Below are 20,219 nucleotides of genomic sequence, written 5' to 3'. Positions count from 1 at the left end.
CAGGGGGTAGAACCAGGTGAATGATCATTGATGTGGAACATTACTGACCGCTGCCATCTTGCACAATAGCTGTCCCGTGTAGCTCAGTTGGTAGAGCATGGCGCTTGCAACGCCAGGGTTGTGGGTTCGATTCCCACGGGGGATCAGTATGAAAATGTATGCACTCACTAACTGTAAGTCGCTCTGGATAAGAGCGTCTGCTAAATGGCTAAAAATGTCAAATGTAAAAAATGTCATCTCAATGAGAATAACCTGTATTCATATTTGAAGGTCATGGATTTCATATTCTCCTCTCTGTTTGTTTATGTTCATGCTTCTGAAATTAAATATCCCCTTTGGTGATCAGTAAATTATGAATATCAAAATGTATTTTCATCTATTTTTTAAATCTAATCTATTCATTTATCCATAAGGCGCTGCAGACGTAGAGACAGCCCAGAAGACGGAGAGGAGAGGGACTCCAGTGACGAGGACAAGAATAACACAGACGCCATCTTTGATCTGGAGGACCTAGATCTGGAAGGACCGACCACAGAGAGCGTTGCTAAAACCAGCCAATCAAGGAAGAGGACGGTGGAACGCAGCGCCAGCTATGGCAGTGTGGGTGTGGCCTCAGCCTCGCGGGGAGCCGTTAAACGAACAGGGATCGAGACAGGCTTCGACCCGCTGTCCCTCCTGGCAGCTGAGTCCAAGTCACAGGGGGACAGAGAGGACGACCTGGAAGTAGAGATGGATGGGGTCGCGACCCCTACGGGCCGCCGCCGAGACCACCTGGCTAGGGAGATAGAGATGTACATGAACCATATGGGTTCTCCTCTGAACAGCCGGACCTCCAGTATGGACCTCCAAGACCCCTCCAGTCCCCTGTTCCTCCATCCTCCTCCCCCACTCATCACCACACCTCGACGGGCCAGTCTCCCCCATAGCTCCCCTCTCAGGACAGGAGGATTACCGCGCTCCAGGACCTACCACTCCCCCTCGCCCTCCCAGCCTGGCAGACAGAGGCTCTGGTCCTCACCCTCCTGTCCCCGCTCCACCCCCACCCCCAGCCCCTACCGGGAGAGGGAGAGAGACAGGGACCTGGGTTTGCTGTCTCCCCTCTATGTCCTCCTCCTCCTTCGCCCTGGACCAGCTCCTCACCCCCACCCTGGATGTGTTTAAGAGCAGCATGTTCTCAGCCGGGAAAGGTGTAGCAGAGAAGGCTAGCAAGTGGTACTCTCGCCTGGCCACCTCCTACACCATGCCCACCAAGGTACGCTCATTGGTTGTCAATGGAGGGTGTTATAGTGGTGCGTCAAAATAACACATTTCTGAATGGCATAAAGCTATTTTGTAATACTGTGCGACATGAATCAGAACAAGTGTCTTGTCCACACCACTACTGAATGCAGCTGGGTGCTTCCCAGATTCTCAGAGCAGACACGTTGCAGCAACATTTATTTTGTTCCTGAACCTCCATTGTATACCCTGTCCACCCCCTCCAGGATGGGAACTGTGACCGTCTGAGTGTGTCCTCTCTGGGCATGGACCCTGACTGCTCCTCCCTGTTGGATGTGGATGAGGAGGGCCTGGGGGACCCAGAGGGCTCCATCATCTCCCCTCAAAGGAACGGCCCCGGGCCCCGTAGGAGCCCCAGGAGAAGCCCACCCAGACGCAGTCCCTTGAGGAGCAGACTGGACAGTCCCACACACAGACAGACAGACGGACAGACAGCCCCACACAGACAGACAGGTAACATATTGCTGCCTTGTCACTGGGGGGTGAGTGGAGGAGGAGTGGGGAGGGAGGGAGGGAGCCCCTTGTGTAGTCGACTAGACAGCCCCACACAGACAGACAGGTAACATATTGCTGCCTTGAGAGGGAGGAGTTAGGGTTAGACAACCAGGTACTGCCCTGTCACTGGGGGGGGGAGAGAGGGAGGAGTTAGGGTTAGACAACCAGGTACTGCCCTGTCACTGGGGGGGAGAGGGAGGAGTTAGGGTTAGACAACCAGGTACTGCCCTGTCACTGGGGGAGAGAGGGAGGAGTTAGGGTTAGACAACCAGGTACTGCCCTGTCACTGGGGGAGAGAGGGAGGAGTTAGGGTTAGACAACCAGGTACTGCCCTGTCACTGGGGGGAGAGAGGGAGGAGTTAGGGTTAGACAACCAGGTACTGCCCTGTCACTGGGGGGGAGAGGGAGGAGTTAGGGTTAGACAACCAGGTACTGCCCTGTCACTGGGGAGGAGAGAGGGAGGAGTTAGGGTTAGACAACCAGGTACTGCCCTGTCACTGGGGGGAGGAGAGAGGGAGGAGTTAGGGTTAGACAACCAGGTACTGCCCTGTCACTGGGGGGAGAGAGGGAGGAGCTAGGGTTAGACAACCAGGTACTGCCCTGTCACTGGGGGGAGAGAGGGAGGAGTTAGGGTCAGACAACCAGGTACTGCCCTGTCACTGGGGGAGAGAGGGAGGAGTTAGGGGTTAGACAACCAGGTACTGCCCTGTCACTGGGGGGGGAGAGAGGGAGGAGTTAGGGTTAGACAACCAGGTACTGCCCTGTCACTGGGGGGGAGAGAGGGAGGAGCTAGGGTCAGACAACCAGGTACTGTCACTGGGGAGGAGAGAGGGAGGAGCTAGGGTTAGACAACCAGGTACTGCCCTGTCACTGGGGGGAGAGAGGGAGGAGCTAGGGTTAGACAACCAGGTACTGCCCTGTCACTGGGGAGGAGAGAGGGAGGAGTTAGGGTCAGACAACCAGGTACTGCCCTGTCACTGGGGAGGAGAGAGGGAGGAGCTAGGGTTAGACAACCAGGTACTGCCCTGTCACTGGGGAGGAGAGAGGGAGGAGTTAGGGTTAGACAACCAGGTACTGTCACTGGGGAGGAGAGAGGGAGGAGCTAGGGTTAGACAACCAGGTACTGCCCTGTCACTGGGGAGGAGAGAGGGAGGAGTTATGATTAGACAACCAGGTACTGCCCTGTCACTGGGGAGGAGAGAGGGAGGAGCTAGGGTTAGACAACCAGGTACTGCCCTGGCCAAGAGGTAGGGGAGGTAGAAAGGACTCTTACCAAACTAGGCCAGCAGACGATGCCTTGTACAGTTGAGGTGATTTGAGGTGGAGTCTGATTGGAGCTCTTCATTCAAGCTACTCAGACGCTCTGCCCTTCTCATGTCTGATTAGCATCCACTGTGCACTAGCGGTAGCACGCCTGACATGGAAATCCACTGCCCTGAGTTAGCGGTTAGCTAACGGCTAGCCATCAGAGACTGTTTACTGCTGACACCAATGATAGCAGACCTTCATGGATAATGGTATGCTTCTTCTCCGGTCGTGCCCTCTCTCTCCTCCAGGCTTTCCTCTCCCAGACCGGTCCGATCTGGGCTCGTCTCGCTACACCAGCAATACCAGTGTCTTCCAGAACTACGCCATGGAGGTGAGAACACCACACATACAGACCTCTCAAACTTAAACCAGGAAAACTCACGGGAACATTGAAAAGAAGCCAACACTACAGCTAGCTCGAGACAAAGGATCCAGGCCAGGGTGGTCTCTGCCATTTTGTGCCGACCCCTGCCTGACCTGACGTCCATGGTGGCTCTGCTGTGTGCTTCCAGCTGCTGATCTCCAGCTGCTCTCGCTGTAAGACGTGTGACTGTCTGGTGTACGATGAGGAGATCATGGCAGGATGGACGGCTGACGACTCGAACCTCAACACCACCTGTCCCTTCTGTGGGGTCCCCTTCCTCCCCTTCCTCAATGTAGAGATCAGAGACCTGAGAGGACCTGGGAGGTACAGTTTATACACACATACATTTACACCCTCCCTCTATCTGCCAATATCACACCTACACTCATCCTTCTCCCCCGTCCTCCTGTCACCCCGTCTTTCCTCTCCTGCGCTCCCTTCAGGTTCTTCCTGAAGAGCAGTCCGTCAGCGGATGAGGCTGTGTCGTCGTCCTACTCTGTGTCCACCGGTCTGGACACCGGGACGTCCACCCTGTCCACTCCCTGTCCCACCACCGTCCTGTCACCTCTCTCACCCAGGATCACTGTAGAGGGCTGCTCTGGTAACAACAGGTACACCATACACTACACACTATACACTATACACTATACACTATACACTATACACTATACACTATACACTATACACTACACACTACACACTACACTATCATACACTATACACTATACACTATACACTACATACCATACACTATACACTAACACTATACACTATTACACTATCACTACACTACGCACTACACACTACACACACTACACACTACACACTACACACTACACACTACACACATACACTATACACTATACACTATACACTATACACTCTACACACTACACACTACACTACACACTATTATACACTATACACTATACACTATACACCACTATGACCACCACTACGCACTACACTACCACACACTCAACACTACACCACTACACTACACACTACACCAACACTATACACTATACACTACACACTATACACTATACACTACACACTATACACTATACACTATACACTATACACTACACACTATACACTACACACTAACATACACTACACACCACTACACACTACACACTCATACACTATACACTACACACTATACACTATACACTACACACTACACACTATAGACTATACACTATACACTATACACTACACAATTTACACTACACACTATACACTATAGACTATACACTACACACTACACAATTTACACTACACACTACACACTACACACTATACACTACACACTACACACTACACACTATACACTACACTATACACTACACACTATACACTACACACTATACACTACACACTATACAATTTACACTACACACTACACACTATACACTATACACTACACACTACACACTACACACTATACACTACACACTACTACACTACACACTACACACTATACACTATACACTACACACTACACACTACTACACTATACACTACACACTACACACTACACATATACACTACACACTACACACTATACACTACACTACTACACTCAATACACTATACGTATTACACTCTCTCACTGAGACTATTAGTCAATACTAGTATGCTTAGTGTTCCCTCTCTCAATTATTCACTGAGATTATTAGTCAATATTAGTATGCTGGTAGTGTTCCCTCTCTCAATTAGTTTCCTGAGATTATTAGTCAATATTAGTATGCTGGTAGTGTTCCCTCTCTCAATTAGTTTCCTGAGATTATTAGTCAATATTAGTATGCTGGTAGTGTTCCCTCTCTCAATTAGTTTCCTGAGATTGTTAGTCAATATTAGTATGCTGGTAGTGTTCCCTCTCTCAATTAGTTTCCTGAGATTATTAGTCAATATTAGTATGCTGGTAGTGTTCCCTCTCTCAATTAGTTTCCTGAGATTATTAGTCAATATTAGTATGCTGGTAGTGTTCCCTCTCTCAATTAGTTTCCTGAGATTATTAGTCAATATTAGTATGCTGGTAGTGTTCCCTCTCTCAATTAGTTTCCTGAGATTATTAGTCAATATTAGTATGCTGGTAGTGTTCCCTCTCTCAATTAGTTTCCTGAGATTATTAGTCAATATTAGTATGCTGGTAGTGTTCCCTCTCTCAATTAGTTTCCTGAGATTATTAGTCAATATTAGTATGCTGGTAGTGTTCCCTCTCTCAATTAGTTTCCTGAGATTATTAGTCAATATTAGTATGCTGGTAGTGTTCCCTCTCCCTCCTCATTTGGGCTTCTGTTGGATCACATGACATCTCATTAGAGAATGTGTTTGAAGTAGCCACCTACTGATACTATCTGCAATGGAAAACAGGAGCTCCTCCGCAATCTGCAACACCTGGTCCTAACACTGGTGTGTGTGTGTGTGTGTGTGTGTGTGTGTGTCTGTGTGTCTGTGTCTGTGTCTGTGTGTGTGTGTGTGTGTGTGTGTGTGTGTGTGTGTGTGTGTGTGTGTGTGTGTGTGTGTGTGTGTGTGTGTGTGTGTGTGTGTGTCTGTGTGTGTGTGTGTGTGTGTGTGTGTGTGTGTGTGTGTGTGTGTGTGTCTGTGTCTGTGTGTGTCCAGGGCCCAGTGTATAGAGATCCCCACAGAGCGGCGCCAGGGGGCCCTGTCCCCAGGGTCAGCTATGGTGCGGAGTGTCAGTGCCTTTGGCCCCATGCAGGAACCGACTACACTCAACCACAGTGTACCAACTACAGGCAGCTTGCCCAGCCGACTCAACGAAGCCACCGTGAGACACACCCCCAAAGCACACGCATACTGGGTTCACATGCACATATTTCACACACACCCCCAAAGCACACGCATACTGGGTTCACATACACATATTTCACACACACCCCCAAAGCACACGCATACTGGGTTCACATGCACATATTTCACACACACCCCCAAAGCACACGCATACTGGGTTCACATGCACATATTTCACACACACCCCCAAAGCACACGCATACTGGGTTCACATACACATATTTCACACACACCCCCAAAGCACACGCATACTGGGTTCACATGCACATATTTCACACACACCCCCAAAGCACACGCATACTGGGTTCACATGCACATATTTCACACACACCCCCAAAGCACACGCATACTGGGTTCACATGCACATATTTCACCTTTTATGTGAACAGTGGGGACATCAGGGAAAGAGGCAAAAGCTTTTCTGAAGGTCCTAGAGAACACACCCACACACACATTCTTACTAGATTAATATGATGTATCTGTAGTGGTCCAGTACCACCCACAGCCTAACTTCTCAACTTTAACCCCTGACCCTGAAACCCCTCCTCCCCAGGACTCCCTGGGTATGGATGTGGACTGGCGTCTTCACCACCCTGAACCAGTCACGGTACCCTACCTGAGTCCCCTGGTGCTGTGGAAGGAGCTGGAGTCCCTGCTGGAGAACGAGGGAGACCCTGTTATCACAGTATCGTCCGTGGTGGACCACCACCCCATCATCTACTGGAACCTGGTTTGGTACTTCAGACGCCTGGACCTGCCCAGCAACCTGCCTGGACTCATACTGACCTCAGAGCACTGCAACAGGGGATCTACGGTAGGGGAACACTCACATACAGTGCTATGAAAAAAGTATTTGCCCCCCTTTCTAATTTTCTATAACTTTTGCATATTTGTGATACTGAATGTTATCAGATCTTCAACCAAAACCTAATATTAGATAAAGGGAACATAAGTGAACAAATAACACAACAATTACATATTTATGTCATAAACAAAGTTATGCAACACCCAATTCCCCTGTGTGAAAAAGTAATTGCCCCCTTACACTCAGTAACTGGTTGTGCCACCTTTAGCTGCAATGACTCCAACCAAATGCTTCCTGTAGAATTCTCTGATACAGAGCAGAATTCATGGTTCCTTCTATTAAGGCAAGTCGTCCAGGTCCTGAGGCAGCAAAGCATCCCCAAACCATCACACCACCACCACCATGCTTGACCGTTGGTATGATGTTCTTACTTTGGAATGCAGAGTTTGGTTTTCGCCAGGCATTATGGGACCCATCTCGTCCAAAAGGTTATACTTTTGAATCATCTGTCCATAGAACGTTCTTCCAAGAGTCTTGATGATCATCCAGGTGCTTTTTGGCAAACTTGAGTCAACTTTTTGGACGAGATGGGTCCCATTGCAGCTGGCACAACCAGTTACTGAGTGTAAGGGGGCAATTACTTTTTCACACAGGGGAATTGGGTGTTGCATAACTTTGTTTATGAAATAAATATGTAATTGTTGTGTTATTTGTTCACTTATGTTCCCTTTATCTAATATTAGGTTTTGGTTGAAGATCTGATAACATTCAGTATCACAAATATGCAAAAGTAGAGAAAATTAGAAAGGGGGCAAATACTTTTTCATAGCACTGTATATATACACACACACACACACACACAGGATACACACACACACACACACACACACACACAGGATACACACACCAACCTGCCTGGACTACTTACCTCTGAGCACTACGGTATACACACAAACACTTGCTTGGCCTCATCCACATGCATTTGGAAACATGTCCTTCAACCTTCAACTCACTCCAGATTCCCTGTCTATACGTCTCACTCCAGATTCCCTGAATCTGTCTATACGTCTCACTCCAGATTCCCTGTCTATACGTCTCACTCCAGATTCCCTGTCTATACGTCTCACTCCAGATTCCCTGTCTATACGTCTCACTCCAGATTCCCTGTCCATACGTCTCACTCCAGATTCCCTGTCCATACGTCTCACTCCAGATTCCCTGTCTATACGTCTCACTCCAGATTCCCTGTCTATACGTCTCACTCCAGATTCCCTGTCCATACGTCTCACTCCAGATTCCCTGTCTATACGTCTCACTCCAGATTCCGTCTATACGTCTCACTCCAGATTCCCTGTCCATACGTCTCACTCCAGATTCCCTGTCCATACGTCTCACTCCAGATTCCCTGTCTTTACGTCTCACTCCAGATTCCCTGTCTATACGTCTCACTCCAGATTCCCTGTCTACCAGAACGCTAGGTGTGACACCAGGCGATAGAGTACATGACATATTGTCATTGAGCAGCCAGTGTGTGTGTTTCTCACTGCTGACCCTGTCCTTCCTCAGGTCCCTCGCCACTGGATGTCAGAGGACAGCAAACACGTGTTGATCCAGATCTTATGGGACAACCTCAAGCTGCACCAGGATCCCATCCAGCCGTTTTACATCCTCTGGAACACACAGAGTAGGTTATACTCTACATCAGGGCCTGAAGCCGTCTCAGTGAAATACATTAAGTTATACTCTACAGCAGGGCCTGTCTCAGTGAAATACATTAAGTTATACTCTACAGCAGGGCCTGTCTCAGTGAAATACATTAAGTTATACTCTACAGCAGGGCCTGAAGCCGTCTCAGTGAAATACATTAAGTTATACTCTACAGCAGGGCCTGTCTCAGTGAAATACATTAAGTTATACTCTACAGCAGGGCCTGTCTCAGTGAAATACATTAAGTTATACTCTACAGCAGGGCCTGTCTCAGTGAAATACATTAAGTTATACTCTACAGCAGGGCCTGTCTCAGTGAAATACATTAAGTTATACTCTACAGCAGGGCCTGTCTCAGTGAAATACATTAAGTTATACTCTACATCAGGGCCTGAAGCCGTCTCAGTGAAATACATTAAGTTATACTCTACAGCAGGGCCTGTCTCAGTGAAATACATTAAGTTATACTCTACAGCAGGGCCTGTCTCAGTGAAATACATTAAGTTATACTCTACAGCAGGGCCTGTCTCAGTGAAATACATTAAGTTATACTCTACAGCAGGGCCTGTCTCAGTGAAATACATGAAGTTATACTCTACAGCAGGGCCTGTCTCAGTGAAATACATTAAGTTATACTCTACAGCAGGGCCTGTCTCAGTGAAATACATTAAGTTATACTCTACAGCAGGGCCTGAAGCCGTCTCAGTGAAATACATTAAGTTATACTCTACAGCAGGGCCTGTCTCAGTGAAATACATTAAGTTATACTCTACAGCAGGGCCTGTCTCAGTGAAATACATTAAGTTATACTCTACAGCAGGGCCTGTCTCAGTGAAATACATTAAGTTATACTCTACAGCAGGGCCTGTCTCAGTGAAATACATTAAGTTATACTCTACAGCAGGGCCTGTCTCAGTGAAATACATTAAGTTATACTCTACAGCAGGGCCTGAAGCCGTCTCAGTGAAATACATTCTTTGTATGCTGGTACCTTGTTTAATCAAGGAACAGATAAAGCCCATAAGTCTATATTTTACTGTGGTTTTAAGAAGAGCATATCTGTACGAATTGTGGATGTCTTGTTGCCTTTTTGTGGCCTAGCTTTGGCAGATGGAAGAGCTCGGAACCTTGGGCAGCTATGTGGCAGCCATTTTGGATCTCTGTGTACTGTAATGTCTGGGAGCTAACAGGGGTCTGTTGTGCTCTCTGTTCTCTGTCTTTCAGGGCAGCCATTTTGGATCTCTGTGTACTGTAATTTCTGGGAGCTAACAGGGGTCTGTTGCGCTCTCTGTTCTCTGTCTTTCAGGGCAGCCATTTTGGATCTCTGTGTACTGTAATGTCTGGGAGCTAACAGGGGTCTGTTGTGCTCTCTGTTCTCTGTCTTTCAGGGCAGCCATTTTGGATCTCTGTGTACTGTAATGTCTGGGAGCTAACAGGGGTCTGTTGTGCTCTCTGTTCTCTGTCTTTCAGGGCAGCCATTTTGGATCTCTGTGTACTGTAATGTCTGGGAGCTAACAGGGGTCTGTTGTGCTCTCTGTTGTCTGTCTTTCAGGGCAGCCATTTTGGATCTCTGTGTACTGTAATGTCTGGGAGCTAACAGGGGTCTGTTGTGCTCTCTGTTGTCTGTCTTTCAGGGCAGCCATTTTGGATCTCTGTGTACTGTAATGTCTGGGAGCTAACAGGGGTCTGTTGTGCTCTCTGTTGTCTGTCTTTCAGGGCAGCCATTTTGGATCTCTGTGTACTGTAATGTCTGGGAGCTAACAGGGGTCTGTTGTGCTCTCTGTTCTCTGTCTTTCAGGGCAGCCATTTTGGATCTCTGTGTACTGTAATGTCTGGGAGCTAACAGGGGTCTGTTGTGCTCTCTGTTCTCTGTCTTTCAGGGCAGCCATTTTGGATCTCTGTGTACTGTAATGTCTGGGAGCTAACAGGGGTCTGTTGTGCTCTCTGTTGTCTGTCTTTCAGGGCTTAATTGTGCTCTGTTGTTAGACAGTGAGTGTTCTCTTTAGGACTCTACAACTGAGTCCTCTCCTTTGTCTCTGTATGTTCTGTCTGCTTTTCTGCGCTCTGTTTGTTCTCTTTGTAGTCATTTGGAAAACCCGTTTCATTTTCTCTGTCCTCAGTATCTTTCCATTTGTGTGGTTGAAATGCATCGCTGTATTGCTGTTCTCCACTTGCTTGACAGTCTTGAGAATTCCGTGGGCTGTCTTTTGATTGGATTGTCTAAATAATGCTGTTTCCAGTGATTCATTTTCTTCAGTTCTTCCAACATTTTAATGTGTGCCTTCGTCTAGTTGGATCTCAAATACACCCCTGTATTATACACTTGTGTATTTGAGGATGGGTTAGCGTCTCTGGTTTACTGTGTGTGTGATCGCTCTTGCATACCTACGTGTGTGCGCACGTGGACGTGTTTGTTATACACTGCTCAAAAAAATAAAGGGAACACTAAAATAACACATCCTAGATCTGAATGAATGAAATAATCTTATTAAATACTTTTTTCTTTACATAGTTGAATGCGCTGACAACAAAATCACACAAAAATTATCAATGGAAATCAAATTTATCAACCCATGGAGGTCTGGATTTGGAGTCACCCTCAAAATTAAAGTGGAAAACCACACTACAGGCTGATCCAACGTTGATGTAATGTCCTTAAAACAAGTCAAAATGAGGCTCAGTAGTGTGTGTGTGGCCTCCACGTGCCTGTATGACCTCCCTACAACGCCTGGGCATGCTCCTGATGAGGTGGCGGATGGTCTCCTGAGGGATCTCCTCCCAGACCTGGACTAAAGCATCCGCCAACTCCTGGACAGTCTGTGGTGCAACGTGGCGTTGGTGGATGGAGCGAGACATGATGTCCCAGATGTGCTCAATTGGATTCAGGTCTGGGGAACGGGCGGGCCAGTCCATAGCATCAATGCCTTCCTCTTGCAGGAACTGCTGACACACTCCAGCCACATGAGGTCTAGCATTGTCTTGCATTAGGAGGAACCCAGGGCCAACCGCACCAGCATATGGTCTCACAAGGGGTCTGAGGATCTCATCTCGGTACCTAATGGCAGTCAGGCTACCTCTGGCGAGCACATGGAGGGCTGTGCGGCCCCCCAAAGAAATACCACCCCACACCATGACTGACCCATCGCCAAACCAGTCATGCTGGATGATGTTGCAGGCAGCAGAACGTTCTCCACGGCGTCTCCAGACTCTGTCACGTCTGTCACATGTGCTCAGTGTGAACCTGCTTTCATCTGTGAAGAGCACAGGGCGCCAGTAGCGAATTTGCCAATCTTGGTGTTCTCTGGCAAATGCCAAACGTCCTGCACGGTGTTGGGCTGTAAGCACAACCCCCCACCTGTGGACGTCGGGCCCTCATACCACCCTCATGGAGTCTGTTTCTGAGAGCAGACACATGCACATTTGTGGCCTGCTGGAGGTCATTTTGCAGGGCTCTGGCAGTGCTCCTCCTGCTCCTCCTTGCACAAAGGCGGAGGTAGCAGTCCTGCTGCTGGGTTGTTGCACTCCTACGGCCTCCTCCACGTCTCCTGATGTACTGGCCTGTCTTCTGGTAGCGCCTCCATGCTCTGGAGACTACGCTAACAGACACAGCAAACCTTCTTGCCACAGCTCGCATTGATGTACCATCCTGGATGAGCTGCACTACCTGAGCCACTTGTGTGGGTTGTAGACTCCGTCTCATGCTACCACTAGAGTGAAAGCACCGCAAGCATTCAAAAGTGACCAAAACATCAGCCAGGAAGCATAGGAACTGAGAAGTGGTCTGTGGTCACCACCTGCAAAACCAGTCCTTTATTGGGGGTGTCTTGCTAATTGCCTATAATTTCCACCTGTTGTCTATTCCATTTGCACAACAGCATGTGACATGTATTGTCAAACAGTGTTGCTTCCTAAGTGGACAGTTTGATTTCACAGAAGTGTGATTGACTTGGAGTTACATTGTGTTGTTTAAGTGTTCCCTTTATCTTTTTGAGCGGTGTATATACAGTGTGTATTAGTGTAGCCTACATATCCATCTTTCTGACCCCTGACCCAGGTGTGGGCTACCCATTGTGTCGTCCTGTGAGCGAGGCGGAGCGTCCGTTTGGGGAGGAGCTACTCCACAGCGTGGTCAAGAGCATCCAGAGGAACGACGTCTCTCGACCAATGGGACAGCTCCTACAGCTGCTGGGGCAGAGCCTGGGGGTCAAGAGGCAAAGGTCAGGGGGTTACACATGAATAACTCCATTGTCCAGGGGCATGTTCAGGAGGATGTAACGTTACCGAACATTCAGATAGAAAGGTATTTTGTAGAACAGACATGATTGTCTGTCAGGATAAAGAATTGTCAGCTCTGCTCATTCCATTTCTATCTATCTGTAACAGTCAGAGCGTTTCACATCACTAAATACACCCCACAAGTCAGTTGGTGCAAATATAGCAATAATAAACGATAGCCAAGGTTGGAAAAATGTTACCGACAACATTAAGTATCATTAGCCCTTTGATGTCAAAGAGAGACAGTCGGCATGCTATCTACTGGAACTAGTCTGCTAAATCTCCACTGTAACATCTAACACCCCCGTGCTCTTCCCTCTGCAGGAGTCTGTACAGAGATATCCTCTTCCTGTCTCTGGTGGCTCTGGGAAAGGACAACATTGACATCGGTAAGTCTGCTTCCGTGGTGCTAGTAGTTTCAGAAGTACTGGAGTGTGCTCACAGCCGACAACTCTCCAGGTGCAGGGTACACAAACGTAATCTAGAAGGACACTAAATACCCACACGCTGTTGAAAGCTCCTGCGGTGTATTGCAACGTTTTCACTAGAAGGTCTTCAGTTGAAATTAGATTTAAATCAGTGTTAAACATGGATTAACATTGACGTGATAATCTCATCTCACTCTTCCTCCTCCCTCCAGACGCTTTTGACCGTGAATACAAGATGGCGTACGACCGCCTCAGCCCGACCCTGGTGAAGCTGACGCACAACTGTGACCGTCCGCCCAGCGCTGGGGTCATGGAGTGTCGCAAGACCTTCGGAGAGCCCTACCTCTGAACTCTGACCCCTTACCCCTGACATGACACCTCCGACACCTCAGCCTCCACCCGGCCAGTCACCTCCACCACCCAGCATAGCACAGCCATGGGTAGCACACATGGGTAGGGTTCAAGAGATCTTTGTGTCCATGAAAAGCACAGTATAAAATCAATTTATTACAACGGTGGCTCTCCCAAAGAGGACAGAGGATTGCTTTAAAAGACAAGCTCAGGAAGCCCTTAAGAAAGACTTAGAGAATGTGTGATGATACCTTGTTGATACCGTGTGTTTGGGTCATGTCTGTAACCTGTGAGAAACGTGACGGGGTTGACGAGAGTGTAAAGGAACTGACGAACCAAGGCTGGTATTATGTAGTCCGACTAGTCTCACAAAAGGGATTTTTTTTAAAATCACATCTCATCACTTGGATGTATATGAACTGGACATACCACTCTGGATGGATGGAGATCATACACATTAACGTAACAACGTTTTCACACAAAAATTTGTTCCATTTCGGGGTACTTATGTTTTAAAAATCTTGTACAAATTGATATATACAATGCAAAATGTACTTTATATACCACAGTAGTAGAACCTTTTTTAAAACAACATTTCTATTATATAGTCATATATAAAGACTAATATTAGCAATATTTTACTTAACGTTAATTCTATTTATTCAAAGTAAGCATTTTATTTATTCTAGTCTGTTTTATTTGTTTAGTGGATGTACTGGCTTCATGTCAGGTTGAACATCCATTCCTCTCCTCCTGTGGTTGATGGATGTACTGGCTTCATGTCAGGTTGAACATCCATTCCTCTCCTCCTGTGGTTGATGGATGTACTGGCTTCATGTCAGGTTGAACATCCATTCCTCTCCTCCTGTGGTTGATGGATGTACTGGCTTCATGTCAGGTTGAACATCCATTCCTCCCCTCCTGTGGTTGATGGATGTACTGGCTTCATGTCAGGTTGAACATCCATTCCTCTCCTCCTGTGGTTGATGGATGTACTGGCTTCATGTCAGGTTGAACATCCATTCCTCTCCTCCTGTGGTTGATGGATGTACTGGCTTCATGTCAGGTTGAACATCCATTCCTCTCCTCCTGTGGTTGATGGATGTACTGGCTTCATGTCAGGTTGAACATCCATTCCTCTCCTCCTGTGGTTGATGGATGTACTGGCTTCATGTCAGGTTGAACATCCATTCCTCTCCTCCTGTGGTTGATGGATGTACTGGCTTCATGTCAGGTTGAACATCCATTCCTCTCCTCCTGTGGTTGATGGCTGTTAAAAGGTCTAGGAGTATCTACAGTGTAGTGTTACGGTACAGGCTACTGTACCACATTAATTTCCATCATAAACTGAACTAAGCTGATTTGCAGTATTGTATCAGTGGGGGCGTTGAAAGATTTACTCTAAACCACCAAAGGTCGCTTTAAAACTGCCAAAATGTTGCGTTAAATACTTAATTTCCGCTGCACTTTACAACAGATTTTGTTGTTGTTGACAAGACGCATCCTGAGTATGGATTGATTCGTTTGATCAAAAATATTAAATGTATTTCACAGAAATACCCATACTGAGTCGAATACTGTGACGTTTACAAAACTGATTGACCACTGTTTCTGTTTTTAAAGTAACGTGCAATTGTAAAAACAGACTTTGACATCTTTGGCACAACATGCTGTATGAATCGACACCGCAGATATCAGTATTAATATCGTTAAAGTGAAAGTACCTTCACGTTTCAAAGTTTGAGTACCCTTTGAGGACCTCCTGTTAAGAACATTTAGTTACCCTTTTGATATATGGAGGGAATATTTCTACACAACAGTAGGTTCCGTATCCTTTCGTATTCTCTATACTACCTGTACGTATGAGCTGTGAATAGTGGGTTATGACAAGGAAAGTATGGGTTATTCAATAGTTTTGAGGTAACTGTCTGTTCCCCTTTAAAAAAAAACGTATTTGGGGTTTTAATTTTCTTATGTGTTTGAGAACCAAAAAGTAATAATCCAAAACAGTACGATGGTACAGTGTGTGTGTATACTGAACAAAAATATAAACGCAACATGTAAAGTCTTGGTCCCATTTTTCATGAGCTGAAATAAAACATCCCAGGAATGTTCCATACGCACAAAAAGCGTATTTCTCTCGAATTGTGTGCACAAATTTGTTTACATCCCTGTTAGTGAGCATTTCTCCTTTGCCAAGATAATCCATCCACCTGACAGGTGTGGCGTATCAAGAAGCTGATTAAACAGCATGATCATTACACAGGTGCACCTTGTGCTGGGGACAATAAAAGGCCCACCCAGGACCACCCATGGCAGTGCCCCTGCCCAGTCATGTGAAATACATATATTAAGGCCTAATGAATTTATTTTAATTGACTGATTTCCTTCTATGAACTGTAACTCAGTAAAATCTTTGAAATTGTTGCATGTTGCATTTTATATTGTTGTTCAGTATAGTTCTGTTAGGAGCTATACGTCTAGAGCTGGGGTCAGTAAGAATGATTCATATCATTGACGTGTAGGCGAGTCCAGGGTTGGGGTTAATTCCATTTCAATTCCAGTCAATTTCTCTTCAACGCTTTTCAATTTGTAATTTGGTTTACTTTCTGAATTGGCTAAATTAAAATGGAATTGACCCCAACCCTGACTGAGTCGCTCCAGTCACAGGTTGTATTCCCAAACCTGATGCCAGTTCAGTTCTCCTGAAACGCAACGTCTGGTTTCTAACCCATGTTGAGGACTTCAGGCTGACACAACGCACCAACGTTCAATAACTTGATACATCCTTAAAAGCTTTACATATGGTCCTATATATATATCTATACATGTTAATCTATATACTGATCGAATACAATACAAGTGTTCTGTTTTTCTTCCATAAAAGGTACTATATGAGTAAAAACCTACGTTGGCTTCCCTGTTCAGCAGCACGACTGAACGTTCAGTGGCACATCACATGCAGTAAAAACCTTTTGAAAATAAAGAAGTGGTTGATGTATCAGGACCTCAGTCCAGTGGCTATGATGACATGGCTGTTCATATCTGGCCTATTATACTGATGATACCAAGTTCAGCCTTGGCGATGTGTATTGCCTTCAATTCATTTTAAATAATGTTTTGCTGATTTTATGTGGGAAGAAAGAGGTGGGCACACCTGAACATAGATTATAATGCTTTCCGTTGTCTGAGTTGAGAACAACCCCATTGTGTGCACTTGACCAGGTATACACTTGAAAATCCTCAGTTTTAAGTATGTAGCAACATCTCTCTCGAAAATGCTTCCAATTCAGAATTAAATCATTGAAGTACCTTTATGACATTTATAATGTCCCCCTTCAACAGATATGTTAAACACCTATCCTGGCGACTGCAATGTAGACAGAACGCCACGAATCATCTTACCTGAAGTGAGGCACACCGGTGACCTCCAATTACAATGTAACAACATACTGATGTCATTGGCTAGAAGAGGACCTCTGTCAAGAAGGGTCCAATGAGAGCTGGCCACTTCGATGATTGACAGCTGAGAGCACCAATCCCAGAATAGAGCTACTATGCAAACATGAAATGGGACGTTGCTATCTTGAAAGCTGAAGATTGTTACCAACCAACCAAGCGGTTAACAGAGAACCGGAATGTCAAAAAAAATATCACTGATGATATCAGCAGTGTCAACGGCGTTAAATAGCTTTGTTGTCAATCTCTGCAGGTTAAGGGCTCTATTCAATCCGCGTCGCTGAAGTTCAGCTTTACAGGGTGATTAAAAATGTAAAGGGTCTGTTTCTGCTTTAAAGGAGACTGCACTGACGGTAAATGCTGCATATGGCAGCTCCAACAGAAATGACCTTCACATTTCTATCATGGAATCTGTAATGCTTCAGTTGGACAGATTGAATAGAGCGCCAGAAGGTTATTAGTTGTGTATAAGGAAATGTACAAACAAAATGTTTCATTGTATTTAGGTCAATGTATAATATTTTATCTGGTCTTTTGTAGAGAAGACATTTTGTAAAAATGTTCCTAGTGTTGTTTACACCACTGTAGGACGGGTCAGTGGATCTGATGAAATTCATAATGTACTTTTGATTGGATCTTCAGGGTCGTCTCCAACTGGAAATAAAATCACTTATACTGTGGCCAGGCGTGTGTGTTTCTACATTGGGATTAAATCACGTCGGGAATTTCCACTTAAACCGACATCCACAGCCTTGACAGTGAACGCAGTCTCTGTGAACGCCGGGGAAATTGCCTTTGAAAGACGCGTTGTCAATAGTGCATTGCGCTTGTCGACAACACACCTTTGATTGAATCCCGGCTTCCGTTTTAAATGACCCCAAAACATTTTGTTTTCATGCAACATAATTTCCAATCAACACTACACCTTTTTATTGAATATTATAAAAAAAAGTATTTAATTGCAGCATGGATTGTAAATACAGCATATGGATAGTTTCCTATCGTCAATACATGTTTCTGGTATCCATCTTACCCACACAAGTGTATTACATACCTACATAACACATGACACTACAATGCTGACAGTTAATGAAAGAATGGTTACATATGGGTTGTTTTAACTGGACTAGCTATTCCCCCGTTCCTGGTTATTCTAGACACAGAATCATTTCCATGAGAACTCAAGCTGCTGTATCTTTCTGCACCTGATAAACCATTTTTTGTTGTCACTGCTGTTGTTTTTTTTAAACTCTAAAAAGAAATGACTGTTGAAATTTTTACATAGAACATGGATGAACACTAGAATGGGTGTGTGTACCGTGGATGGACAACTTCTACAATTACTCCTGCACGTCAGTTCTGATAAGACTTTCTTCAGTAGGTGTGGACAGACCAACCTCTACTGCTGCTCGTCAATTCTGGTGAAAGACACCAGCAATAGTTCAACCATGGAGGTGTCCTCTGAGTCAACAATACCTGTCTCAACATAGACAACACAATCACGTCTGTGAACAGTAACACTACCAAATCCCCTGCCTCTCTATACCGTGATGTCCACGAATGTTAGTTACTGACAACGGTACAGTTTGGCGGTGATGACTTCAATGACTTCCCGACACACCTCTTTTTTTTCCTCCCTCCTCACTGTAGCATGATGTACTACAGTACCCATAATGCTCTGTGCAGTACAACACATCCAGTTTCATCTTAGTAAAAAAAAAGACGTTCCTGAAACTAACATAATGGTGTCTGACCTCTGACCTCAGATGGAGACAGGGCAGATAATAACACGGTCCTCCAGCATCACACTGAGCACCAGGAACACAAAGTAAAGCATGAACATGGTGAGGCCCAGAACACGGCTCATCTTCCAGCGACACGCCGCGATGCTGATGATGACGAAGAGAAGCATGATGAAGAGGAGTACGATGGCACAGAACAGACCGTTGGAGTTCACCGCCACCGGCACCCCGCCTTGCATCGCCGAGAAGATCAACCATGGGACAGGCAGGCTGAGGGAGGGGGGAGTGGTGGGGGAGAAAGAGGGATGCAGAGAGGGAGAGTGAGAGGCAGAGAGAGCGGCAGAGAGAGCGGAGGGGTGGCGACAGAGAGGGAGAGAGGGAGAGAGACAATCACTTTTGAGAATAGTAACACAGATTACCTTGATCGTTTACTACAGACAACGGTACACAGTTCATAGTGCCATAGTGATATCTCTATGGTTACAGTGGTCTATACTAACCCCATAGTGATATCTCTATGAGCTGTAGTTATAGTGGTCTATACTAACCCCATAGTGATATCTCTGTAGTTACAGTGGTCTATACTAACCCCATAGTGATATCTCTATAGTTATAGTGGTCTATACTAACCCCATAGTGATATCTCTGTAGTTATAGTGGTCTATACTAACCCCATAGTGATATCTCTGTAGTTATAGTGGTCTATACTAACCCCATAGTGATATCTCTGTAGTTATAGTGGTCTATACTAACCCCATAGTGATATCTCTATGGTTACAGTGGTCTATACTAACCCCATAGTGATATCTCTGTAGTTACAGTGGTCTATACTAACCCCATAGTGATATCTCTGTAGTTATAGTGGTCTATACTAACCCCATAGTGATATCTCTGTAGTTATAGTGGTCTATACTAACCCCATAGTGATATCTCTGTAGTTGTAGTGGTCTATACTAACCCCATAGTGATATCTCTGTAGTTATAGTGGTCTATACTAACCCCATAGTGATATCTCTGTAGTTATAGTGGTCTATACTAACCACATAGTGATATCTCTGTAGTTATAGTGGTCTATACTAACCCCATAGTGATATCTCTGTAGTTGTAGTGGTCTATACTAACCCCATAGTGATATCTCTGTAGTTATAGTGGTCTATACTAACCCCATAGTGATATCTCTGTAGTTA

The 20,219-nt window shown here is 45.8% G+C and overlaps 2 protein-coding genes across 5 annotated transcripts in view; one reads left to right on the top strand and one right to left on the bottom strand.

Annotated features, from left to right (window-relative positions):
* The window catches only part of LOC121546652 (C-myc promoter-binding protein), a 27,869-nt gene extending 11,945 nt beyond the window's left edge, over window positions 1-15,924 (top strand). Inside the window, 14 exon segments of the mRNA XM_045219977.1 lie at window positions 1-16; window positions 414-1,092; window positions 1,094-1,252; window positions 1,485-1,731; window positions 3,330-3,412; window positions 3,594-3,769; window positions 3,889-4,056; window positions 6,077-6,242; window positions 6,819-7,079; window positions 8,637-8,754; window positions 10,740-10,766; window positions 12,832-12,994; window positions 13,377-13,441; window positions 13,693-15,924. The exon segment at window positions 1-16 is cut by the window's left edge and continues 240 nt beyond it. Of these exon segments, the coding sequence (XP_045075912.1) occupies window positions 1-16; window positions 414-1,092; window positions 1,094-1,252; window positions 1,485-1,731; window positions 3,330-3,412; window positions 3,594-3,769; window positions 3,889-4,056; window positions 6,077-6,242; window positions 6,819-7,079; window positions 8,637-8,754; window positions 10,740-10,766; window positions 12,832-12,994; window positions 13,377-13,441; window positions 13,693-13,829 (2,465 nt within the window). The 3' untranslated portion in view covers window positions 13,830-15,924.
* A 295-nt stretch (window positions 15,925-16,219) lies between these two features.
* The window catches only part of LOC121546367 (sodium/potassium/calcium exchanger 1), a gene marked incomplete at its 5' end in the record, with an annotated part of 30,272 nt that continues 26,272 nt past the window's right edge, over window positions 16,220-20,219 (bottom strand). For all 4 annotated transcript variants that reach the window (XM_045219973.1, XM_045219974.1, XM_045219975.1 and 1 more), the window contains 1 exon segment: window positions 16,220-19,302. In XM_045219973.1, coding sequence (XP_045075908.1) covers window positions 19,053-19,302 — 250 coding nt within the window.

The sequence above is a fragment of the Coregonus clupeaformis genome, unplaced genomic scaffold, assembly GCF_020615455.1.
Source record: "Coregonus clupeaformis isolate EN_2021a unplaced genomic scaffold, ASM2061545v1 scaf2953, whole genome shotgun sequence".
Lineage (NCBI taxonomy): Eukaryota > Metazoa > Chordata > Actinopteri > Salmoniformes > Salmonidae > Coregonus > Coregonus clupeaformis.
Note: the sequence above shows the minus strand (reverse complement) of the source record. Positions and strands in the feature narration are given on the sequence as shown.